Raw genomic sequence first — 27,517 nt, forward strand, 5'->3', positions numbered from 1 at the left:
ATAACACAATTACACCTTTTATTTAATCTTTATTTTTTTTTATTTAACCTTTATTTAACCAGGTAAGCTAGTTGAGAACAAGTTCTCATTTGCAACTGCGACCTGGCCAAGATAAAGCATAGCAGTTCGACACATACAACATTTATCTAGACAAGTCAGTTAAGAACACATTCTTATTTTCAATGACGGCCTAGGAACGGTGGGTTACTGCCTTGTTCAGGGGCAGAATGACAGATTTTTACCTTGTCAGATCGGGGATTCAATCTTGCAACCTTACAGTTAACTAGTCCAACGCTCTAACCACCTGCCTCTCATTGCACTCCACGAGGAGCCTGCCTGTTACGCGAATGCAGCAAGCCATGGTAAATTGCTAGCTAGCATTAAACTTATCTTAGAAAAAACAATCAATCAATCAATCATAATCACTAGTTAACTACACATGGTTGATGATATTACTAGTTTATCTAGCGTGTCCTGCGTTGCATATAATCGGTGTGGTGCGTATTTGTGAAAAAGGACTGACCTTGCTCCAATGCGTACCTAACCATAAACATCAATGTCTTTCTTAAAATCAATACAGAGAAATATATATTTTTAAATCTGCATATTTAGCTAAAATAAATCCAGGGTAGCAGGCAATATTAACCAGGTGAAATTGTGTCACTTCTCTTGCGTTCATTGCACGCAGAGTCAGTGTATATGCAACAGTTTGGGCCGCCTAATTTGCCAGAATTTTACGTAATTATGACATAACATTGAAGGTTGTGCAATGTAACAGGAATATTTAGACTTATGGATGCCACCCGTCAGATAAAATACGGAACGGTTCCGTATTTCACTGAAACAATAAACGTCTTGTTTTCTAAATGATAGTTTCCGGATTCGACCATATTAATGACCTAAGGCTTGTATTTCTGTGTGTTATTATGTTATAATTAAGTCTATGATTTGATAGAGCAGTCTGACTGAGCGATTGTTAGGTACCAGCAGGCTCGTAAGCATTCATTCAAACAGCACTTTAGTGCGTTTTGCCAGCAGCTCTTTGTTCTGCTTCAAGCATTGCGCTGTTTATGACTTCAAGCCCATCAACTCCCGAGATTAGGCTAGTGTAACCGATGTGAAATGGCTAGCTAGTTAGCGGGGTGCACACTAATAGCGTTTCAATCGTCACTCGCTCTGAGACTTAGAGTAGTTGTTCCCCTTGCTCTGCATGGGTAACGATGCTTCGAGGATGGCTGTTGTCGACGTGTTCCTGGTTCGAGCCCAGGTAGGGGCTGTTTTCTTTATTATTTTGGTTATGTAAGGGTGTGATGAGGGTGGTATGTGTTTTAACTTGTCTAGGGTTTTTTGTATATCTATGGGTTTTGGTATTGTCTAGGTAAATGTAGGTCTATGGTGGCCTGAATTGGTTCCCAATCAGAGACCTCTGTTTATCGTCTCTGATTGGGGATCCTATTTAGGTTGCAATTTTCCATTTTGGTTTTGTGGGTTATTGTCTATGTGTAGTTGCCCGTCAGTACTTGTTGTTGTAGTGTTACGGTCGTTTTGTTAGTTTGTTAAGTGTTCTTCGTTTAATTAAAAGAAGAATGTATTCTTATCACGCTGCTCCTTGGTCTCATCAATACGACGAATGAGTCATAACCTTGAGTTTCAAGCAATGCCTTACAGTGTGACAGTTGTCAAAAACAACAATTTCATAGTATTGGTATACATAAAACATGGTGTAAAACAAGTGTGTTAGTATCTCCTCTAAAATCTCTTCATACCCAGACAGGTTTTAGTCTTGAAAACCTGACCCTAGGAAACACAGTGATGAACTCCTTTGGCATAGAGGAACTGCGTCACTGCGTATGTCACTACTTATGTCACTACGTTATCCCCTTGAATAAAATACAAAATAGTAGCTAGCAAGATGGAGATCACGGAAGTTATTTTTAATGAGTGCATTTCACAAGTGGCTAGTTTGCATCAGCTGAAGCCATCAGCTAAAGCCACATGTTTTGCCTGCAAACTTTGGTTTTGAATCGTGACGTTCTGGCATGTCTGCCTTGCCTTGTGATTTGTTCGGATCCCCCCCCCCTTCTATCAACGTAGGCAGTGACATAGTTAATCTATGCAAAAATAGTCCATCATTGAAACCAGACCCTAGTCACTGCCTTGCCAAGGGTCAGATATTAAAGACAGGTTTGGACTGTTTTTGATCACTAGTGTGTATCAAACCTTGGGCCAATGTTCTCCATCACACTTTGTTTATAGAATATACTTTTCTTTACTTTAAAAAAATTACCAATATTGCTTGACACACAGTAAATATGTGATTGTATGTATGATTTCATACAATATATTATGGTAAATGTAAGGTCAGGGAATGGCTTCACTTCATGGTAAATACAGTGCCTTCAGAAAGTTACATTACAGCCTTGTTCTAAAATTGATTTAAAAAATAAAAAATCCGTTGCAATCTACACACAATACCCCATAATGACCAGCTGAAAACAGGTTTTAGACATTTTGGCAAATCTATTAAAAATTAAAAACAGATACCATACCTACATAAGTATTCAGACCCTTTGCTATGAGACACGAAATTGAGGTCAGGTGCATCCTGCTTTTATTGATCATCCTTGAGATGTTTTTCAACTTGATTGGAGTCCACCTGTGGTAAATTCAATTGACTGGACATGATTTGGAAAGGCACACACCCTTCTATATAAGGTCCCACAGTTGACAGTGTATGTCAGTGCAAAAACCAAGCAATGAGGTCAAAGGAATTGTCCGTAGAGCTTCGAAACAGGATTGTGTCAAGGTACAGATCTGGGGAAGGGTACCCAAAAAGGTTTGCAGATTTGAAGGTCCCCAAGAAAACAGTGGCCTCCGTCATTCTTAAATGGAATAAGTTTGGAACCACCAAGACTCTTCCTAGACCTGGCCACCCCGGGCAAACGGAGCAATCTGGGGAGAAGGACCTTGGTCAGGGAGGTGACCAAGAACACAATGGTCACTCTGACAGGTCTCCTGTGTCTCTGTGGAGATGAGAGAACTTTCCAGAAGGATAACCATCTCTGCAGCACTCCAACAATCAGGCCTTTATGATAGAGTGGCCAGACAGAAACCACTCCTCGGGAAAAGGCACATGACAGCCCGCTCTGAGTTTGCCAAAAGGCACCTAAAGACTCTCAGACCATGAGAAACAAGATTCTCTGGTCTGATGAAACCAAGATTGAACTCTTTGGCTTAAATGCCAAGTGTCACGCCTGGAGGAAACCTGGCACCATCCCTACAGTGAAGCATGGTGGTGACGGCATCTTGCTGTGGGGATGTTTTTCAATAGTAGGGACCAGGAGACTAGTCAGGATTGAGGCAAAGATAAACAGAGTCTTTAAGTACAGAGAGATCCTTTAAAAAACCTGCTCCAGAATGCTCAGGACCTCAGACTGGGGCAAAAGTTCACCTTCCAACAGGACAACAACCCTAAGCACACATTCAATACAAAGTAGGAGTGGCTTCGGGATAAGTCTCTGAATATCCTTGAGTAGCCCGATCGAACATCTCTGGAGAGACCTGAAAATTGCTGTGCAGCAACGCTCCCCATCCACCCTGACAGAGCTTAAGAAAATGTACAGAGAATAAGTGAAGAAACTCCCCGAATACATGTGTGTCAAGCTTATAGTGTCATACCCAAGAAGACTCGACTCTGTAATCATTGGCAAAGTACTTCAACAAAGTACTGGGTAAAGGGTCTGAATACTTATGTAAATGTGATATTTGTTTTCTTATTTGAAATACATTCGCAAACATATTTTAGCTTTTCCATAGGGGGGTGTTGTATGTAGATTGATGAAAAAACAATTTAATCCATTTCAGAATAAGGCTGTAACCTAACAAAATGTGGAAAAAGTCAAGGGGTCTGGATACTTTCCGAAGGCATTGTGTATATAGCTGTCTTTGGCTGTAGGTGAGCAGAATGGTGGAAGGGTAAGTGGTTAGGAAAGAGATATAATCTATGTGACACAAAGAGCCTTCTCTAATACCATGTTAATCATTTGGCCTATGGGTTAGTGGCAGGAAGACAGTGATGTGATGGGTTAAACTAGGCGTTGTTTTCTGAGACAGGTGGAGAATCCCCTCCCATGCTCTCAATCTGTTGAAGAGACGATAGAGATACAGCTGGGATAGTTCATTTGTTATTGTTTAGAGTACATTTTTCATTGGTCAGCAACTTAGTAAGCACACATTATTTTACCATTGTTTATTTATTTTTTTTACCTCTCCTTGTTCTGTGTTCCTGTATTTTCTGTGTCCAATAGGGTGTTTGAAATATACCCTGAATTATTGATTTGACCTGAAACAACCCTTCCCTTATCTGTCTCTGCAGATGGACAGCAGATTTGGGAGATGGAGACAACAGTAGACAAAGATAAATGTCAGCCTGTGAGTACCAGTCCTTTCATAGATGGCCCACTTCTCCATGTCTGAAACAGTGGTCAAACCAGTGACTGATTATACTGTCTGGATTGTTTGTCTTAGAAAAAAACTAATTTGATTTAAAATAATGTCCTACTTTATCACCTCTGATTATAATCTTAAATAATAATGTGACAGATTATTATGAACTGAAAATGATGTCATTTTGTAGAGTCTGCTGTTCGTTGAGATCCCTTCCTATCGTGACCCATCTATCTGCCATCCTGCCAAAGTGAACTTCTATGTCATCAACGGGAAGAGGAAGCGCAGCCAGCCACAGCACTTCACATTCACCCCACTGGCAGGTACAGTGCCTTGCGAAAGTATTCGGCCCCCTTGAACTTTGCGACCTTTTGCCACATTTCAGGCTTCAAACATAAAGATATAAAACTGTATTTTTTTGTGAAGAATCAACAACAAGTGGGACACAATCATGAAGTGGAACGACATTTATTGGATATTTCAAACTTTTTTAACAAATCAAAAACTGAAAAATTGGGCGTGCAAAATTATTCAGCCCCTTTACTTTCAGTGCAGCAAACTCTCTCCAGAAGTTCAGTGAGGATCTCTGAATGATCCAATGTTGACCTAAATGACTAATGATGATAAATACAATCCACCTGTGTGTAATCAAGTCTCCGTATAAATGCACCTGCACTGTGATAGTCTCAGAGGTCCGTTAAAAGCGCAGAGAGCATCATGAAGAACAAGGAACACACCAGGCAGGTCCGAGATACTGTTGTGAAGAAGTTTAAAGCCGGATTTGGATACAAAAAGATTTCCCAAGCTTTAAACATCCCAAGGAGCACTGTGCAAGCGATAATATTGAAATGGAAGGAGTATCAGACCACTGCAAATCTACCAAGACCTGGCCGCCCCTCTAAACTTTCAGCTCATACAAGGAGAAGACTGATCAGAGATGTAGCCAAGAGGCCCATGATCACTCTGGATGAACTGCAGAGATCTACAGCTGAGGTGGGAGACTCTGTCCATAGGACAACAATCAGTCGTATATTGCACAAATCTGGCCTTTATGGAAGAGTGGCAAGAAGGAAGCCATTTCTTAAAGATATCCATAAAAAGCGTTGTTTAAAGTTTGCCACAAGCCACCTGGGAGACACACCAAACATGTGGAAGAAGGTGCTCTGGTCAGATGAAACCAAAATTGAACTTTTTGGCAACAATGCAAAATGTTATGTTTGGCGTAAAAGCAACACAGCTCATCACCCTGAACACACCATCCCCATTGTCAAACATGGTGGTGGCAGCATCATGGTTTGGGCCTGCTTTTCTTCAGCAGGGACAGGGAAGATGGTTAAAATTGATGGGAAGATGGATGGAGCCAAATACAGGACCATTCTGGAAGAAAACCTGATGGAGTCTGCAAAAGACCTGAGACTGGGACGGAGATTTGTCTTCCAACAAGACAATGATCCAAAACATAAAGCAAAATCTACAATGGAATGGTTCAAAAATAAACAGGTGTTAGAATGGCCAAGTCAAAGTCCAGACCTGAATCCAATCGAGAATCTGTGGAAAGAACTGAAAACTGCTGTTCACAAATGCTCTCCATCCAACCTCACTGAGCTCGAGCTGTTTTGCAAGGAGGAATGGGAAAAAATGTCAGTCTCTCGATGTGCAAAACTTATAGAGACATACCCCAAGCGACTTACAGCTGTAATCGCAGCAAAAGGTGGCGCTACAAAGTATTAACTTAAGGGGGCTGAATAATTTTGCACGCCCAATTTTTCAGTTTTTGATTTGTTAAAAAAAGTTTGAAATATCCAATAAATGTCGTTCCACTTCATGATTGTGTCCCACTTGTTGTTGATTCTTCACAAAAAAAATACAGTTTTATATCTATGTTTGAAGCCTGAAATGTGGCAAAAGGTCGCAAAGTTCAAGGGGGCGAATACTTTCGCAAGGCACTGTAGGTACCATAAGCATCAGCACTAAGGAGGCTCTGAGCCCCTTTAAGTGCTCTGAAAGAACAATACAATGATGTAGGAATGATATCAAGTTATATGTTTTTCCTTGTCATTAGTGTGTCACATTGATATGCTTGGTGTAATAGGCTGTAGTTACTTTAAGCAATATGACTTAACCCCCAGTCATATCTCTGTTGTCTTCCATCTCTCCCACAGTTCCCTCCATTAAAACAGAGCCTGTGGATGACTATCCTTTCACCATGCCCCAGATCCTGGGTGTTTCCCCGCAGTCCTACTACCACCAAAGTCCTGTGGGGATCATTCACCCAGACAACAGCCTGGTCTCCAGCATGGCCTCATGCCAGCAGGTCCGATCCGGCCTCCCCACACCCGGCCCAGATCCCCGCTTCCAGCAACAGAGCCCAGCCATTGTGTACACCCGCGGGGGCAAGAGTCTGAGCGGCAGCCCCGAAGGGCACTACCAGCAGACTGGAGGGATGGGGATGATGCCCGACCCACACCGCTCTGTCCTGGTCCACACAGGCTCCCCAGTCCAGCAGCAACACGGAGGGGGCCAGGGCCAACACCCCTCCATAATTCAGTTCTCCCCCACCAACCAACACCTGCTCAGGGGAGGTGACCCTCCACCTCTCCAGCCTGACAACCAGCAGCATATCATCTACTGTGATGGCTTCCCTCAGCAGGCTGGAGCCCAAGCTCACTCCCCTGTCCCGGCCCAATCCCCCCAGCATTACCCCACCACGGTGATCCAGCAACAGCCCTATGTGCCCAAGGTGGTGCCCAAGGGCAGGTCTTCCCCTGGAGCGATGGAAGCCCAGAGATGCGCCCCTGGAGAGGAGCAGAGAGCCAGCCTCCCTGGAGGACAAGTCACGGTCAAGGAGGAGAACCTGGATCAGATGTACCTTGATGACGGTGAGTGTAAGTTAGTGCCAGGGTTTTATACATCAATAGAATTAATGCTCTTGAATGATGCATGGTGGTGTAACATCCATGTTTTTTAAATGTTATTGTCTGAATCACAACAGCATTGGAAAGTCAGAATTTAGGAAAATAATAATCACTGTTCGCAAAAAAGACTGCAGTGTTCAATGCATGGCTGAGCGTGCAGTGGCATAGAGTAGGCCTAGGCTAAAGGTTATATCAGATATGGATCTTTCTTTTTGTGTTTAGAAACATATTCCATGCAATTCTACTACACCTTCTGTCTAGAGACATTAGCAGAATATTTTTTTAATATGACAAAAATGACAGAGTACTAATAGGCCTATATTGCTAACACTAACTGTACAATATGAAGTCCATTTAACCTGGGGGAGGAATTGATCATCCAAAACAAAGTTTCAAGTGGAACTGACCTAATTATTAAATGTTAATACGTGCACAAGGCACTCACAGGGGATATGGCCAATGTGCTACGCTGGTGCCAATAAGACTATTCCCTCAAGTTGCAGATTATGATAACTACTGTAAGAGAAAGATTAGAGTCTTTTTATTGCCTTCTCTTTACAGCAATAGCAATTTGCTTTCCAAACTATGTTTTATTCTGATTAAATTAGGTTTAGAAGAGAGAACACGGGATATTAAAATATATATGACTGACTATTTTCTATTCGTTTTCTATACATATCTAAACTTGGCGAACGGGAATAGGAATAATATCAAATACCTCGCTTGCAGTAGCCTACAAAGAAATGTGTGTGCTGTTCACAACATGCTTCTTTGCAAACAGCCATGAGGCTGCAGCAATACTGTTACCAAATCTTATCCTATGCTTAGGCTAGTCATCACATTAGGAATTGGATTTTGTTATTCTGCATAGATGCATGCATTACTTTATTATAAAGGTGATTGGTCAGCACCCCCTGCTCAAAACAAATTCTTGCAGCTATGCCTTGTATGCAACCATCTAATCTAGGTCTACTAAAAAGGGAGACTAATTGTACAGTATGACGTTTAACCTGGAGGAGGAAATTATTGTCCAAATACAAAGTTTCAAATGGCACTCATTAGCCCAATGATAAAGAGTGAATATGCGCACTCATTGGGGATGAAGACTATGTTCTCCACTGGTGTTAATAAGATCCTAAAATACTCAAATTGAGAATTCTGATAACTAGAAGACAGATTAGTATTGCTTTCCAGACAATGTTTTCCCATGATTCTATTTTAAATATTGCGATAAGCATGGGCCTATATTAGCAGCTTTTCACTGACAGTCGCAACTCAACAATCATTTGTTTGGTATTTGCCATGAGTTCTGACCAAATTGTGGGCCTTCCAATTGTAGGCTATATGCTTGGGATTTAAAACATTTTTGAAGCGAATGATCATCTGGGGCAAAATCATGCTTGCTGGTGTACTAGTCTATTTTGAATGATTGTATTGACAGGAGTAATTACGTAATTGAGGCATTTTAATTCAATTCAATTTTTTACAATTAGACACGCCACACTACCTTCTCTCTCTCAATTAAGTTGAATTCAATTAAGGGCTTTATTGGCATAGAAAACATATGTTTATATTGCCAAAGCAAGTGAAATAGATAATAAACAATCAAAAATGAACAGTAAACATTACGATCACAAAGTTTCAGAGAAACAGAGACATTTCAAATGTTATATTGTGACTATGTACAGTGTGACGATGCGCAAATAGATAAAGTACAAAAGGAAAAATAAATAAGTATAAATATGGGTTGTATTGACAATGGTGTTTGTTCTTCACTGGTTGCCCTTTTCTTGTGGCAACAGGTCACACATCTTGCTACTGTGATGGCACACTGGGGTATTTCATCCAATAGATATGGGAGTTTATCAAAATTGGATTTGTTTTCAAATTCTTTGTGGGTCTGTAATCTGAGGGAAATGTGTTTCTATAGTATGGTCATACATCTGGCAGGAGGTTAGGAACTGCAGCTCAGTTTCCACCTCATTTTGTGGGCAGTGTGCACATAGCCTGTCTTCTCTTGAGAGCAAGTCTGCCTACGGCGGCTGCTATCAATAGCAAGGCTATGCTCACTGAGTCTTTACATTTCAAAGCTTTCCTTAATTTTAGGTCAGTCACAGTGGTCAGGTAGTCTGCCACTGTGTACTCTCTACTTAGTGCCAAATAGCATTCCAGTTTGCTCTGTTTTTTGGTAAATTATTTTCAATGTGTCAAGCAATTATCTTTTTGTTTTCTTATGATTTTGTTGTGTCTAATTGTGTTTCTGTCCTGGGGCTTTGTGGGGTCTGTTTGTGTTTGTGAACAGAGCCACAGGACCAGCTTGCTTAGGGGACTCTTCTCTAGGTTAATCTCTCTGAAGGTGATGGCTTTATTATGGAACATTTGGGAATTGCTTCCTTTTAGGTCGTTATAGAATATATGAGTAAACCCCAGACCCCCAGACCATGAAGGGCAATGGGTTCTATAACTGATTCAATTAACTGATCCTAATTGGGATTTAGAATTTTATGTTCCTTTTGATGGCGTAGAAGGCCCTTGCCTTGTCTCTCAGATCGTTCATAGCTTTGTGGAAGTTACTTGTGGTGCTGATGTTTAGGCCAAGGTAGGTACAGTTGTTTGTATGCTCCAGGGCAACGGCGTCTAGATGGAATTTGTATTTGTGGTCCTGGCAACTGGACCTTTTTCGGAAACACCATTATTTTTGTCTTACTGAGATTTACTGTCAGGGCCCTGGTGTGACAGAATCTGTGCAGAAGATACTGGAGAGAAACACTAGATCATCAGCAAAGAGTAGACATTTGACTTCAGATTCTAGTAGGGTGAGGCCGGGTGCTGCAGGCTGTTCTAGTGCCGTCGCCAATTCGTTGATACATATGCTGAAGAGGGTTGGGCTCAAGCTACATCCCTGTCTCACCCACGGCCCAGTGGTAAGAAAGGTGTGTTTATTGCCCATTTTAACTGCACACTTGTTGGATTTTAGAATGTCGTATGTTTTTCCCCCAAAACCACTTTCTATCAATTTGTATTGCAGACCCTCATGCCAAATTGAGTCAAAAGCTTTTTTGAAATCAACAAAGCATGAGAAGATTTTGCCTTTGTTTGGTTTGTTTGCCAATTAGGGTGTACAGGGTGAATATGTGGTCTGTCTTATAGTAATTTGGCAAAAAGCCTATTTGACATTTGCTCAGTACATTGATTTCACTGAGGAAATATACAAGTTTGTTGTCAATGATAATGCAGAGGATTTTCCTAAGGTTGCTGTTGACACATATCCCACCGAAGTTATTGGGGTTAAATTTGTCTCTACTTTTGTGGATTGGAGGGATCAGTCCTTGGTTCCAAATATTGGGGGAGATGCCAGAGCTAAGGATGATGGTTAGTGTAGTCAATTGGAATTTGTGATCTGTATATTTTATCATTTAATGTAGGATAACATCAACACCACAGGCCTTTTTGTCCTGTAGTTCATTCAATATAATTGGAAAATCCAGTAGGTTCTGGAAGTCCTTGATAGCTGATTTTAAGACCTGTAATTGATCATTTATATTTTTTTGCTGTTTTTTTTATGGAGCCAAAAAGAATGGAGAAGTGGTTTATCCATACATCTCTGTTTTTAATAACTCTTCATGTTTGTTTAGTGTGTTCCAATTTTCCCAGAAGTGGTTAGATTCTATGGATTATTAAATTACATTGAGCTGATTTCTGAAATGCTGTTCTTTCTTTTGCCGTAGTGTATTTTAGTGATTCACAATAGTGAAGGTCTCTTTATATTTTTGGTTTCTCAATTTCTTCTTAGGTTTTTGAATTTTTCATCAAACCATTTGTCATTGTTTAAAATGTTCTTAGGTTGTCTGCTTGATTTTTTTTTTTGATTTGATAGGGAAGCTGAAAGGTTAAATATACTGTTTAGGTTTCCTACTGCCAAGTTTACACCTTCACTATTACAGTGAAATGTTTTGTCCATGAAGTTGTCTAAAAGGGATTGAATTTGTTGCCTAATAGTTTTTTTTGGAAAGTTTTTACACTATTTTCCTTCCATCTGTAGCATGTCTTAGTATTGTTCAGTTACTTTGGCTTTGATGCCTCATAGTTGAATATTGTTCTGTTCAAGTAGACTGATAGGGGTGTCAGTGGCTGACTGTGAACGCTCTGAGAGACTCTGGGTTGAGGTTAGTGATAAAGTAATCTACAGTACTACTGCCTAGGGATGAGCTGTAGACTATGTACAGACCCAGCGTGTGACTGAGCTGCAGGACTTGTGACCCATTTTTGTTGGTTGTTTTATCATATTTGTGCCTAGGGGGGCATATTAGGGAGGGAATGCTGTCACCTCCAGGTAGGTGTTTGTCCCCCTGTGTGCTGAGTGTCAGGTTCTTGTCCTGTTCTGGCATGTAGGTCGCCACAGACTAGTACATGTCCCTGGGCCTGGAAATCTCCCCCTCTAGGATGGAGAAGCTGTCATCGTTAAAGTATGGGGATTCTGTTGGGGGGATATAGGAAGGAGACATGAGGACATTTTTCTCTGAGATAATTAACTTATTAATTTCAAGCCATATGTAAAATGTTACTGTTTTGACTAATGTGGTAAATATCAAATGATCTGGAGAAATGCTCTCAAATAGTCTTCCACTTCTATTTTTTATTAGTTTACAGTTCAAAAAGTGTCGAAAAGGGAATTAAAACAATATTAAATAAGGAACATGGCATTCTCTCGCCCTTGACTCGCAGGTCTGCTCCTGCCCATGTCAAACATGTATGCATACTAGCCCACTATCTAGCAAGCAACACAGTATTGGGTGCGGCCCAGCGAGTGGCAAATGCGCTTTCTACCTACTGGTGCTGGATTGAGATCTTTTCTTTGCGATGGATCGCTTTGCTGTCTATTTGTGCTCAGTTTTAATAGGCACAATCTTGTGTTTACTAATTAAATTACAACACCCCTCTCGTTTTCTCTCTTTCTCAAACACACATTGTTATGCAGTAACTTACAAAGAAATGTGCGCTGCTTTGTCCACAAGTCTATTTTGTATTGTAAACAGAGTTAAATTAACTTAGGCTGCAGTGACTAACGTTACCTAATCTTGTCCCGAATCTTGGCTGCTCATCACATTAGGAAATGTATCTTATTATTAACCTGCAAATGTTTTATTATAAAGGTGTTTTAAAAAAAAAATGTTTTAACCACGTCCCCCCCAATAGGAAATGGCCAGGAAATGTAGGTACGTATGTTCCTCAAGGTGGAAATAACATGGTTTATGAGTCATATATTTATATTTAACCTGTGTCAGCCTCATTTATTAATATTATTACCCTGTGAGATCAGAATAACAGACCACATCCAGAAGTCATGGTCTTATTTATACCCATCCATTTTTGTTGTGCCCCTTCCAATCCAAACAACATGTTATTACAGTGTGATCACCAGACCTGATGATGATGTTGACCTTTTAAACCTCTGGTTGGGATGGAGAGGTAGGTAGCTAGTCCTCTCTGGTTGGGATGGAGAGGTAGCTAGTCCTCGTCAGTCTCAGGGCAGCTCCCAGACCATGTTGAAGGGTTGTAACCCTGGTGATCTGTGGTCTGAAGGACCTGACAACCCTGTGGTTCAGTTCACCACAACCCTGTCAGAGAGAGAGATGGGTTTCTCTGGCATCGCCACATATCATTACATTTATTTTATTTATTTAACTAGGCAAGTCAGTTAAGAACAAATTCGTATTTACAATGACAGCCTACCAAAAGGCCTCCTGTGGGGATGGGGGCCTGAGATTAAAAATAAAGAAATAAATCCACTATTAATATAGGACTAAACACACATCACGACAAGAGAGACAACACTACATAAAGAGAGACCTAAGACAACAACATAGCAAGGCAGCAACACATGACAACACAGCATGGTAGCAACACAACATGGTACAAACATTATTGTGCTCAGACAACAGCACAAAGGGCAAGGTAGAGACAACATATCACACAAAGCAGCCACAACTGTCAAATTACACTTCTCTTTTTTTTATTTCATTCTCTGAAATTAAAAGGGAAAAAGACAGCAGCCAGTTCTCCTGACCAATCGCCTGGAGATGTTGACACTGTTATGATCTGAAAAACAAGTTCCATGGCAACCATTGTCAAACAGTGGAACGGGCTGCCTCGGAGATCCGGGGAAAGCCTCTTTGTTTGTTGTACTTGGCCAGGGTTTCTCCTTGGCCCCACACCCCTCAATTCTGTGGGGGAACCCACTGGAGGATTTGCTTTTTTCCATCTCCTGCCCGGGATTCTGCCAATCTGGCACAATAAATTCCTATTTGCAGCTGCTCTCTTCCAGAAAATCCAGCCTGCTCTCCGTAAGATAGCTATAAGTGTGGCAGTCGGGAGAAAAGCAGCAGCAGGAAGAGGGAAGGGACCGAGTTCGGATGGAAAAAATGAAATTGAAATAAAGGGTACAGGAGTGGACGAGTGGAATTGAGTTTTGGATGGCCTCATAGTGTTTCCCTCCGTAAACAGCAACAGCATTTACTGTTTCTGAATTAACACAGAGTAACTGGGAGAGTCATACTGGTTGGACTGTGTTTGATCCTCCTCCCTAACATCAAGGTGTTGATCTCAGAGCTCCCTAGCAAGATCCCTCCATGTAAAGCCTTCCCTCTATTCTGTTAGCTACTTGAACAATTCACCATCTTCCTGGAAATCTTGTAAAAAATATTAATTGGGGAAGTACTACATTTAAGTGCCCTCTTTAATCCCAAAGCATTGTAAGTAATAAATTCAGAACACATTATGTAAAGCTTAAAGCAATAAAGACGACCTAATAATGGCTCCTAACCAATTGTGCTTTTTTGTGTTTTTTCTGCGTTATTTGTAACTTATTTTGTACAAAATGTTTCTGCCGCCGTCTCTTATGACCGAAAAAGCTTCTGGATATCAGAACATCGATTACTCACCTCAAACTGGACTTACTCCAGATACCCGACCAGGCCCGAATCCCTGTCATCCGTGTGAAGAGAAGACACAGATACAGGGGACACATGTCTGGGTGCCCTGTGAGAATTCTTTGTTGAGTGGGTAACCCACCTCTACCATCCTTCTTATTGGCCATTGTCCAATCATTGGAGAATAAACTGGATGAGCTCCAATCAAGACTATCCTACCAATGGGACATTAAAAACTGCAGTATCTTATGTTTCACCAAGTCGTGGCTGAACGACGACATGGACAATATACAGTTGGCTGATTTTTTCCATGCATCGGCAAGACAGAACAGCTGCCTCCGGTAAGACAAGGGGTGGTGGTGTGTGTCTATTTGTCAATAACAGCTGTTGCGAAAAATCGAATATTAAGTATCAAGGTTTTGCTCGCCTGAGGTTGAGTATCTCATGATAAGCTGTAGACCACACTATTTACCAAGAGAGTTTTCATCTATATTTTTCGTAGCTGTCTATTGAACACCACAAACCGATGCTGGCACTAATTCCGTACTCAACGAGCTGTATAAAGCCATAAACAAACAAGAAAATGCTCATCCAGAGGTGGCGCTCCTAGTGGCTGGGGACTTTAATGCAAGGAAACTTAAATCCGTTCTACCAGCATGTTACATGTGCAACAAGAGAGGGGGAAAATCTAGACTACCTTTACTCCACACACAGAGATGCATACAAAGCTCTCCCTCACCCTCCATTTGGCAAATCTGACCATAATTCTATCCTCCTGATTCCTGCTCACAAGCAAAAACTAAAGCATGAAGTACCAGTGACTCGCTCAATACGGAAATGGTCAGATTACGCAGATGCTAAGCTACGGGACTGTTTTGCTAGCATAGACTGGAATATGTCCGGGACTCATCCGATGGCATTGAGGAGTATACCACATCAGTCACTGGCATCATCAATAAGTGCATTGATGACGTTGTCCCCACAGTGACCGTACGTAAATGCTACGGATTACAGGTAACATCCGCAATGAGTTAAAAGGTAGAGCTGCCGCTTTCAAGGAGCGGGACTCAAACTCTGACACTTATAAAAAAGACCTCTATGCCCTCAGTTGAACCATCAAACAGGCAAAGCGTAAATACAGGACTAAGATTGAATCATATCCAGTGACACAAGCCTACCAGATGAGCTAATTGACTTCTATGCACACTTCGAGGCAAGCAAAACTGAAGCATGCATGAGAGCACCAGCTGTTCCGGACAACTGTGTTATCACGTTCGCCGTAGCCAATGTGAGTAAGCCCTTTACAAAAAGGTCAACATTCAGAAGGCCACATGGCCAGACGGATTACCAGGATGTGTACTCCGAGCATGCACTGACCAACTGGCAAGTGTCTTCACTGACATTTTCAACCTGTCCCTGGCCGAGGCTGTAATACCTAATATGTTTCAAGCAGACCATCAAAGTCCCTGTGCCCAAGAACACCAAGGTAACCTGCCTAACTGAATACCGACCCGTAGCACTCACGTTTGTAGCAAACAAAGTGCCTTGAAAGGCTGGTCATGGCTCCCACATCAACACCATCATTCCAGAAACCTTAGACCCAATCCAATCTGCATACCGCCACAACAGATGCACAGATGACGCAATCTCTATTGCACTCAACACTGCCTTTTCCCACCTGGACAAATGGAACACCTACGTGAGAATGCTGTTCATTGACTACAGCTCAGCGTTCAACACCATAGTGCCCTCAAAGCTCATCACTAAGCTAAGGACCCTGGGACTAAACACCTCCCTCTGCAACTGGATCCTGGACTTCCTGATGGACCGCTCCCAGGTGGTAGGGTAGGCAACAGCACATCTGCCACGTGGTCCCTTCAGGGGTGTGTGCTTAGTCCCCTCCTGTACTCTCTGTTCACCCATTAAGTTTGCCAATGACACAACAGTGGTAGGCCTGATCACTGACAACAATGAGACAGCCTATAGGGAGGAGGTTAGAGACCTGGAAGTGTGGTGCCAGGACAACAACCTGTCCCTCAACGTGATCAAGACAAAGGAGATAATCCTGGACTACAGGAAAAGGAAGGCTGAGCACACCCCCATTCTCATCGATGGGACTGTGGTGGAGCAGGTTGAGAGCTTCAAGTTTCTTGGCTTCCACATCACCAACAACAGTTGTGAAGAGGGCACGACAATGCCTATTCCCTTCACAGGAGACTGAAAAGATTTGGCATGCGTCCTCAGATCCTCAAAAAGTTGCATCACCACCTGGTTGCATCACCACCTGGTATGGCAATTGCTCCGCCTCCGACCGCAAGGCGCTACAGAGTGTAATGCGTATGACCCAGTACATCACTTGGGCCAAGCTTCCTGCCATCCAGGACATCTATACTAGGCGGTGTCAGAGAAAGGCCCTAAAAATTGCCAAAGACTCCAGCCACCCCAGTCATAGACTGTTTTCTCTGCTACCAGACGGCAAAAGACTTCTGACCAGCTTCTACGCCCAAGCCATAAGATTGCTGAACAGTTAATTTCAGACATGTTGTATTTTCATATTTTAGTGTACGGTTTTTGGATTAATTTGAAATTCCTGTTCTTTTTATAAGATTTCTCTCAAAAACAAGCGTATCCCTGTGAAATGTCAACGGAGCACTGAGCGCATATTTTGAAAACCTTTTACATTTAATTCAGCTTGTGTCATGCTAATGTAGCTTTTTGGAAACAACTTTGAAGATGACGACCACAAAATGTAAAATCCTCAAACATTGTTAGGAGAAACCTGCACGGTTATGTCAACAGAGCTCGGTGGTTATTATCAGATGTATTAGGTTGTGAAATCTGACTTTTTGGATATAATGTTAATGATGTTTTATTTATTTATTTATTTATTTTATTTCACCTTTATTTAACCAGGTAGGCAAGTTGAGAACAAGTTCTCATTTACAATTGCAACCTGGCCAAGATAAAGCAAAGCAGTTTGACACATACCACGACAGAGTTACACATGGAGTAAAACAAACATACAGTCAATAATACAGTAGAAACAAGTCTATATACGTTGTGAGCAAATGAGGTGAGATAAGGGAGGTAAAGGCAAAAAAAAAGGCCATGGTGGCAAAGTAAATCAAATATAGCAAGTAAAACACTGGAATTGTGGATTTGCAGTGGAAGAATGTGCAAAGTAGAAATAAAAATAATGGGGTGCAAAGGAGCAAAATAAATAAATATATGTTAGAGATCTGTTAGAGAAAGACCCCACTGAATGATTCAGAACATGAAGAATCATATGTGTCTTGGTACAATGTATTTTACAACATAAGGTAGTGACATTTTCTCACTGTAGCACATTTTCACCCGCTCTAGGCAGAGTGGGAGGACACCTTTTATATAATATTTCAAAAAGGCACAACTATAGGTGCACTTTGAGACAGAGCATCAGAAGAATCTTTTTACTCAGAAACATCTGTCAGTTATGTTGTATAGGGTATGAATCCACCCACCCAATACAAGTGGTAGTTATGTACAGTAGCTGTGGAAATGGAATAGAACATGTGCCACCCTCGCCTCACCTTCAAACCTTACCTTCAAAGTTCAAACACAGCACAGGAAGACAGGGCAATGCAGAAAGCCCCATTGGTCTTTCTCTACTAAGATGTCAAGTTGTGTTTTATGCCCAAAACATTCATTTATTTGAACATCACAAAGACATTTTCTGAGAAATACAATTTTTAAATGAGTCACTCTTGAGTGTCTTTCACACCTTGCTCATTTTGAAAGTGTTCAACTCTGGAGCACCATGACTCATGGTTAGCTTAGATTCTAGAACTGTGTCATCAGAGTAGCGCTGCTCTCTGTGGTGTCAGAGGTCAAGGACAACAGAAGAAAGTCATGTATTTCACTATGAGTAAAATCAAAACATGGAATGAACTTCACAGTTCATACTGTACTCAAAAGGCCTTTATCAGAAGCTAGGGGCTTTGTGTGTGTGTACATAGGCCTACAACGTTCTTTATACTGTAAGGATGTTGTCCACAACCTAGAAAGTGATTTCCTTGTGAAGGATGGGAGTTGGGACACACTCTAGTACCTGCAGCTTTCCATGTTGTAGTTGTAGTGAATCTGACTGGAATTAACCTCAGAGGCAGTGGAGCAGGTGAAATGATTCCAGCGTGCAAAAGGAGCGAGAGAGCTACTGTTCAGAGATAAAGCACACAGGAAAACAGCTTGGTGAACACACATTAGTTTCAGGTCACTGATGTCCCACTTACCAGTGAGCAGAGGAAAGACAACAATAGCAACATACCCACACTAATACAGGGAACCAGAGTTAAGAAACTAAACTGTGTTATATAGCATACTGTATTCTGAGAATTTAACTTTTGAATGGCTATGATTGATACTCAAGTGTAATGGAAACTTGTGTAACATCATACACCTTTTTTGCTCTCTGGCAGTTGAAGGTATAAGTTCTGGTGGTCAGGTCTGGTGTCTGTGTCTGTCTGTCTGTCTGTCTGTCTACCCATGCCACTTGTTCTGTGGGTTGATTCTTCTCATGTTGCCAACAAAGTCCCCCAGGCAACCCTCTCAGACACACACACACACACACACACACGCGCTTCCCCACCTCACAGTAGGCAATGTGAAGTGACTGAGTCAGCTACAGTACTGTACTGTGTGCGTATGAGTGTGTCTCTCTCTCTCTCCCACCTCTGGTTGGTAAACAAACACGTTCATTGGCACAGGACGCTAAAGCCAGACACTCACCTATTGTATGGTTAAGTCTGAGTGTTCCCTGGGCCAGCCTCAAATGGCCATGCCAACCCTTCATGAGGCTCTGTTAAAGCTCTCTACTGTGTAACTTCTTTGGTGCACCACTCGCCTCTCTAAACCCCTTTTTTATACTCAGGCAAATCCTGTGGCCCCATTGGGGAGATGAAAGTTTATTTAAGGCATTAGGTGTCAAAGGGAATTCCACTAGAAACTAAAATAAACATGGACGTTTAGGTTGTGGTTGTGATGACAGCAGAGAGAGCTGGAGCACCCAGGCCAGTTTGGCCACTAGTTGGTTTGCCTCCCTCCCTGTTTCAGATGCAGCTCTGCTCTGCTCTGCTCTATAAAGTGTGCTTAGTGTTGAGCTGTTATAAAAGGCCAAGGTTTATTTCTCTTTCACATCTGCAGATGATCAGAGACAGAGGGAGTCAAAAGGAGGAGGAGGATAGACTTGCTGCTACTCTTAATGATATAAGAAGGTCTGCAGCTTGCTGAGCTGCCAATGGTTTAGCTCAGCTTATGGGTTGTTTGTCAGGCAAAATAATTTCTAACTCCCACATCTGATAAATAACTCAGTGACTTGCAATAACTTGGAATGTTTTATCTCATTCCAACTGTACATAAAAAAACAGGGTGAAACTGGATATCAGTTTCATGGAGTATCTCTCAGCATCGGGGTATCTGTTGAACTGGAGTTGTTTGGGGTGAGGGTTGTTATGTTTATCTTTGAGGGGGTTACTTTGGTACACACTAATGCTCAGCCAGGGATCAGTGTGTCTGTCCGCTTAACTTGCTGTTTAAAGGCGACACCATTTCCCTTGTTCCACTATATAGATCACTGCTTTAAAGGCCCCGTGCAGTCAAAAACTTGATGTTCCTGTGTTTTCTATATATGTCCACACTATGAGGTTGGAATAATACTGTAAATTTGTGAAAATTATGATAATGCCCTTTTAGCATGAGAGTTGTTTGAAAAGACCGCCTGAAATTTTGGCTTGTTTTGGTGGGATGGAGTTTTGGGCTGCCTGGTGAAATAAATTAGTTAATAGACCGATACGAAAGAGTTACAAACCTCTCTGCCAATAATAGCTGGGCGGCAGGTAGCCTAGTGGTTAGTGTTGAACTAGTAACCGAAAGGTTGCAAGATCGAATCCCCGAGCTAACAAGGTAAAAATCTATCGGTCTGCCCCTGAACAAAGTAGTTAACCCACTGTTCCTAGACTGTCATTGAAAATAAGAATTTGTTCTTAACTGACTTGCCTAGTTAAATAAAGGTAAAATAAAATAGCAAGTTTTCAGTTTTGCCCTCCCATGTCACACCACTCTCGTACTGTCCTTGGCAAATTCTTGCTTGAGAAATTTCTCTTTGCTAAGAAGCTATTTAAAATATATTTTGAACCATTTTAATTTAAAACAATCACAACTTTTAAATAGGCCTCCTAAAAGCCTTTTGGATATTGAGTTCCCCTAAACCCGACTCTAAAACAAAGCACAATACATAATATGGTGCTGCTTACTATCTTACTCACTCTATATTATCTCATTCATCCCTTTGAAGTGAAAAAGATTGATCATTTTTTAGGATGCTTCATATTAGCAGAGTTTGCTCTATTAAACTATTGTATTAAGTGAGACACAACCTCCCTGTGAATGTTTAAAACATGCTAATATAGTATACAGCAGGTAAACATGAATATGGTCAGCTTTTATATACTACATCAATGAATAAAATGCATTAAACTCAAATGATGTCACTGTCACACTCACACTTTTCCCCCTCCATTTTGGGCATGTCTTAAAATGTATGTGTTCCCTAAAAGTCAAAACAAGAAGCCATGGCGTCAGGCTCTAATGTCCGTAGTGCCAGTATACACAGTGTGCTTCCAGGCCTGTTGGAGCTGTTAGTTACTGATAAAGACAGACCGACTGCAGTACGGAAGATGTGTCCTATCTGGACAGACTCCACTACAGTACATGTTCAACCTACTGGACAGTCCTTTAACTTTACTGCAGGTTTCCCCCATTGTCAATGTGAACCAAAAACTGCTGCGGTGTAAGTTACGGCTACAGTAGCACTCTAATTGCTTTTGTGAGGTCATATAATCACTCTTAATTTCATGTGAATATCTAGCTCTAGTTATGAATGAGACACATTATTCCATTTGACACCTTGCCATTATAGCCACAGTATAGGCATATTTATTGTCATTCACAATAGGCCTATAAATATGTTGTTATAGTCCCTATACATTAAAACCAAATGCATGCTTTTCAACCATTCGCTGCCTGCACCCGCACGCCCGACTAGCATCACCACCCTGGATGGTTCCGACCTAGAATATGTGGACATCTATAAGTACCTAGGTGTCTGGCTAGACAGTCAACTCTCCTTCCAGACTCATATCAAACATCTCCAATCTAAAATCAAATCTAGAGTCCGCTTTCTATTCCGCAACAAAGCCTCCTTCACTCATGCTGCCAAAACTTACTCTAGTAAAACTGACTATCCTACCGATCCTCGACTTCGGCGATGTCATCTACAAAATAGTTTCCAATACTCTACTCAGCAAACTGGATACAGTTTATCACAGTGCCATCCGTTTTGTTACTAAAGCACCTTATACCACTCACCACTGCGACCTGTATGCTCTAGTCGGCTGGCCCTCGCTCGCTACATATTCGTCGCCAGACCCACTGGCTCCAGGTCATCTACAAGTCCATGCTAGGTAAAGCTCCGCCTTATCTCAGTTCACTGGTCACGATGGAAACACCCACCCGTAGCACGCGCTCCAGCAGGTGTATCTCACTGATCATCCCTAAAGCCAACACCTCGTTTGGCCGCCTTTCCTTCCAGTTCTCTGCTGCCTGTGACTGGAACGAATTGCAAAAATCGCTGAAGTTGGAGACTTTTATCTCCCTCACCAACATTAAACATCTGCTATCTGAGCAGCTAACCGATCGCTGCAGCTGTACATAGTCCACCGGTAAATAGCCCACCCAATTTACCTACCTCATGTTTTTATTTATTTACTTTTCTGCTCTTTTGCACACCAGTATCTCTACCTGCACATGACCATCTGATCATTTATCACTCCAGTGTTAATCTGCAAAATTGTAATTATTCGCCTACCTCCTCATGCCTTTTGCACACAATGTATATAGACTATTTTTTTCTACTGTGTTATTGACTTGTTTATTGTTTACTCCATGTGTAACTCTGTGTTGTTGTCTGTTCACACTGCTATGCTTTATCTTGGCCAGGTCGCAGTTGTAAATGAGAACTTGTTCTCAACTAGCCTACCTGGTTAAATAAAGGTGAACTAAAAATATTTAAAAAATAAAAACACAGATCATGGCAAGCTAAAAAGGAAATCCTACATTCAACGTATGTAGACTTTTCAAATAGTAAAATATTTGAATGACATCATGATGGCCATTTGAATTTAATACAGATGTCTATATTTAGCCTTATCACGGACCTCCCAGACAAGAACTCCTTGACATTTGAACTTTGGACAGGTTTAATCTCGTCGCAATGTGTGTAAAATGTGTTTCCCCCACCTTAAACATGGCGTGGTGTGTACACTGTGTAAGCACTCCATACAACTTGACTGAGTCTATTTTTAGAACGCTGAAGTTTCCATTTATACTGCTGTGCTGTGTCACCTGGCTGTCAGCAGAACAACAGGAAGTGATGGGGAATTAAAAAAAGAGAGGTAGAATGGAACACTATGGTCCTCCTAGTGGACACTCTGTGTCAATGCAGCTGTAGTGACATCTTCTGGTTTCGCTACCGCAGCCAACTTGCACACAGAGTAATCAGTAGTACTTAGTGTTATGTTTCCCTTGGTGATGTTTTACTGTAGGATCAGTATGTTTTTGTCAAGATGTTATGCCCTTTTTGTCTGTGTAATATACTGTACCTTTTTGTTAGTGTTTGTTGAAAGAGAAAGGAAGATTTGAAAAGACCAGGAATGAAAATTGCCCTCCTGGAGCTGTGAAATGCTGCCTGGGAAGAAGAGATGACAGTACACATCAAACACAGTATTACATCAAACACCTTGGATGCTCTGACTAACTAACAGCCTGTATTTGTTTCTCTTCTCCTCCCTGCAGTAAACGAGATCATAAGGAAGGATCTGACCGGCGTGCAGGCCAGAGGTCAGACATAGACGACAGAAAACAGGAAGTGGACAGCTGCAGCTCACTCTTCGTCACCATGAGAACCTCTTCTTCATCCCTGTGTGCCCATCTCCATATCAACCCTACAGTATATCAACCCCAGCCACTAGCAGTTTGGCTGCTCTGCCCGTTTCCTTCAAATAACTGTTTCTCAGCTAAAATATTCTCTGCCTTTTACTCAACGCCAAAGAATGTTCTGCCAAAGACAATTTTCTTAGTTTTCAGGCCCAAAAGAAACTAGATTGTGCCTTGTTTTATTACTAGTTAGGTTTATCGGATTCAAATGGATGTTTTTCTGTACAATAAATAAGAGAGGGTGAAAATTCCTAAACAAGTCACAATCACGGCAGTCGCTGTAACATTACTGGTGGTTTAACCAATATGCAGTGGTGGAAAAAGTCCCCAATTGTCATACTTGAGTAAAAGTAAAGATACTGTACGTTAATAGAAAATGACTTAAGTAAAAGTGAAAGTCACCCAGTAAAATACTACTTGAGTAAAAGTAAAAATGATTTAGTTTTAAATACAGTATCAAAAGTAAATGTAATTGCTAAAATATACTTCAGTACCAAAAATAAAAGTGTAAATAATCATTTTAAAATCCTTATGTTAAGCAATAGAGATGTAACAATTTTCTTGTTTTTTATTTTATTTACGGATATCCAGACATAATTTACAAAAGAAGCATGTGTTTTTAGTGAGTCTCTTTATAAGTATGTGAATTGGACCATTTTCCTGTTCTGTTAAGCATCCAAAATGTAACGAGTACTTTTATTTTCTTTAGAAATGTAGTGAAGTAAAAGTCAGTTGTCAAAAATATCAAAGTAAAGTACAGATACCCACCAAAAACTACTGAAGTAGTACTTTAAAGTATGTTTACTTAAGTACTTTGCACCGCTGCCTATATGCAAACCTTTAAAATCATTTGAACTCTCTTACCCATCTAGTTGACAATTCTACCAATGACACCATTCATAAAATATGCCAACATGTCAACATTTCACTGTGATATGTGTATTATTTTATACAATTTGAGCTTACTTTGATCATCTCATCTCGCTACTCTAAAGGAGACGAACACTGCCATGCTAATAACCAAATAAATATTGTCTTGTAATTTCACCTCTCCATATTTTTTATTTTCTTGTCTACATGTTTTTGTGTTCTATGTTGTTTATGTACCAATTCGGCACAACACATGAAGTTCCCTCCCAGGAAATAATTTGAACGTTATATGCACTGTTTAGTAGGGGAATATTTGTGTATGTATATTCTTTCATGGTGTGTTGTCTTTATTCCATAGTTTATATGTTTTCCTCATTGTGTTTGGGTCATGTGATGAACTTAATGTAACTAAAATGTTTATTACAGTATAAGCAGTGGATTGGCCAGATGCCTCATCTGGGCCAGTGATGATACTGCTTAGAGAAAAGTATTTCATCTTTCTCAATGAATTATTGGATATTGAATTAGTCTCAAAAGGCTTATATTCAAAGAATGAAATGCTAAATCCTTACACAAGTAAAGATCAGGGGGAAATGCAATTACAAAATTAGCAGGTTCTGAAGATGTCTAAGCAGGCAATGTTTTGAGTGTTGCATGTCTACAATGCATCTGACTACATTCAGGTCTTAAAGGGATAGTCTTTCTATGCTTGCTAATGAGTGCCCAATTTATTAGTAGCCTATATGATTGTAACATTTATCCAAATCTGTTGCATGTTTGGTTGCAACAGAGCAAAATGTTAATAATATGTGTATAACATATATTACAGCCTAACTATTATTATTTTGTGTAATTAGTATAATTTTGAGTTTTTCCGTAATGACAATGAACAACATGCTATATATGCAGTGCTAATAAGTGTCTGCCTATACAATAACATCCCAGGTATTCTTACCTGCACTGTACATACTGTGCCTTACATTTCTAAGATGAGCTATGCTTTCCTTGTTCAGTGTCACTGTCATTATACGCGTATTTGATGTACATTCAAACATGAAAAGGCTTTTTGGAGCAAAATGATTGGTGTTGCATAATAATCTATACGATTTACTGCATGTATATAGCCTAGCAAGTGCTCAAAGTGCTTTTATTATTATAAGAAGGGATAGCTGAGATTGGTGCAGAAAGTAGGTGTTTTGTTACATATCAAATAAAATATGTTCAATGTCTTAAGCAGATCCACCCCCCCCCCAAAAAAAACACTTTACAAATAGTTTAAAAAGTTTATGCCTGACCATTGCCAAGTCATGTGCCATTGCTATGATTGTACAAAGATTTAAAAGTTAATGATCCAGACTGAATCTGCCTATGTCATTTTGACTAATTTCATATGATATATTTTATATTAGTTTTTATGTGCTATGAAAAGATATAGATAGTTAATAGCTAATATATCTGACTTTTTTAATTGAGCCATTCTCTCAATGTACAGCAAACAGTATGTTTGAAATATCCTGAATGTAAACTTTATAGCTTTCCCCTCCCTTAACTGTAAATAGATAATTGCTTACAACTGTATAAATGGTTCTGGTAGTCCTCTTTTTTATTGGTAGTTATAGGGTATAGTAGAAAAGTATGTTTTATGAACTGCATCAGTTGTTTTCTGGCTTTCTCATTATGTTTGTTAACCCAGTGTTTTAGTAATAAGCCATATATAGCTGTCAAAACATTTATATTAAAAGTGATGTTGAAATTAGAGAAATAGATTATATTTTAGTTTCAGATGTCTTACAAGGTTTATAAGCAAAGCTGTGCATCTTGAATGAACGCAGTCATACTCCCCATAGTCTTTATGCTGCTTGACGATCCGTATTGTATGTTTTCTGTTCTATATCAGATGTATGTTTCCTTAACACTGTGGCATTTTCATCTCTATTTTTCCAGGCAAAACTTGTATTTTTAAACTAGCAATGAATCATAAACAAAGAATTCTACATTTATTGTCATTTTTGTGTACAATCTTTCTGCAATTCTTTTGACATACCGTAGGTACATTTCAGTGCCTCAGTCATCCTTATCCAGAACATCAGTTTAAATCAGTTTCATGATTGTTATTATGTTGCTTCCTCTATTGGTTGTTGGCTAGCTACAGTAGGTAATAGTCACTGATGCCTCTCTTTAGACTGTGATGGGAAAATCGAAATCAGCAGACCCTAAGAGTCCGTGACTCATACTACAGTAGGTTAAAGAAATATCTTAACCTAGGCTACAGTACCCCAACCCTCTCTCACTCCTCCCCCCTCTCCTCCTGCCTAACTCATCAATGAGGTTACCATTTCTGTTATCCTTTCTTCGTGTACATTTTTTTACCACAGCTTCACCTATTACAGACAAACTCAGTGACACCTCACACACACACGCACACACATTCTTGTTTAACTAACCTTGTGGGGACACACAATTCAGTCCCATTTAAAATCCTATTTTCCCTAACCCTTAACCTTAACCCAAAAACCTAACCTTAAGCCTAACAGGCTGACTACATTGCTCGCATTGCGTGCGCGAGGGTTGCAAAAACAAATGTAGAAATCTTTATTATTCAATTATTGCACCCACACTGCTCGCACACGCCAACGAGCGTCTGAGTTGCCAAGGGCTAACAGGCTGACTACACCGCTCGTGTCGTGTGCACGAGCGTTACAAAATCAATTTTGAAATCTATGTTCTTCAATTATTGCACCCACACTGCTCGCGCGCGCCAACGAGCGTCTGCGTTGCCAAGGGCTAAAACAGAAGTCAGTTCTATTTCTGATGCAGATCGCGCTGCAAGTCCTGCCTCTCCCATCTCCTCATTGGTTTATAGAAGCAGGTACCCATGTGCCATCTCCTCATTGGTTATACCCATGTAGGTGCCTGAAAGACGAATGAGGTCAGTGGCGGTAATGCACCTAATTTATGAAATTTGCCAATCGCAATATAAAGTCAAGAGAAGAAAAAGCCTGGAAGGAGGAGAGATGACTAGAAACGATTCGGTTGACTGTTTTTTGTGTGGATTAATTGGCGGAGTAGAGGACCTTGTGCATTTCAGGTAAAATAACAACTGAATGTTTATATCCCAGGACAAATTAGCTAGCAAGAGTAAGCTAGCTAAATAGGACAAATTAGCTAGCAAGTGCAAGCTAGCTAACTAAATTGCCATAAATGTGTAATGCTTTTCTACCTGTCCCCAAATTAATATAATTGGTTCAGAGTTTGTTTTGATATTTTAACCTGCGTGTCGTGATCGACAAAATACATTTGCGTACGATGGCGCACGAGTGCAGCCGGTTT

General features: G+C 40.7%; 1 protein-coding gene across 5 annotated transcripts in view; it reads left to right on the forward strand.

The window, feature by feature from the left end:
- The window catches only part of LOC112216305 (nuclear factor of activated T-cells, cytoplasmic 2), a 55,251-nt gene extending 29,070 nt beyond the window's left edge, over positions 1-26,181 (forward strand). For 4 of the 5 annotated variants that reach the window (XM_024376198.2, XM_024376199.2, XM_024376196.2 and 1 more), the window contains exons 7-10: positions 4,376-4,431; positions 4,637-4,769; positions 6,609-7,331; positions 23,177-26,181. In XM_024376198.2, the coding sequence (XP_024231966.1) occupies positions 4,376-4,431; positions 4,637-4,769; positions 6,609-7,331; positions 23,177-23,232 (968 nt within the window). In that variant the 3' untranslated portion in view covers positions 23,233-26,181. The remainder of the gene's footprint in view (positions 1-4,375; positions 4,432-4,636; positions 4,770-6,608; positions 7,332-23,176) is intronic. The other variant, XM_024376197.2, reaches the window with a different exon arrangement.
- Positions 26,182-27,517: the final 1,336 nt, after the last annotated feature.

This window comes from Oncorhynchus tshawytscha, linkage group LG16, assembly GCF_018296145.1.
Source record: "Oncorhynchus tshawytscha isolate Ot180627B linkage group LG16, Otsh_v2.0, whole genome shotgun sequence".
NCBI lineage: Eukaryota > Metazoa > Chordata > Actinopteri > Salmoniformes > Salmonidae > Oncorhynchus > Oncorhynchus tshawytscha.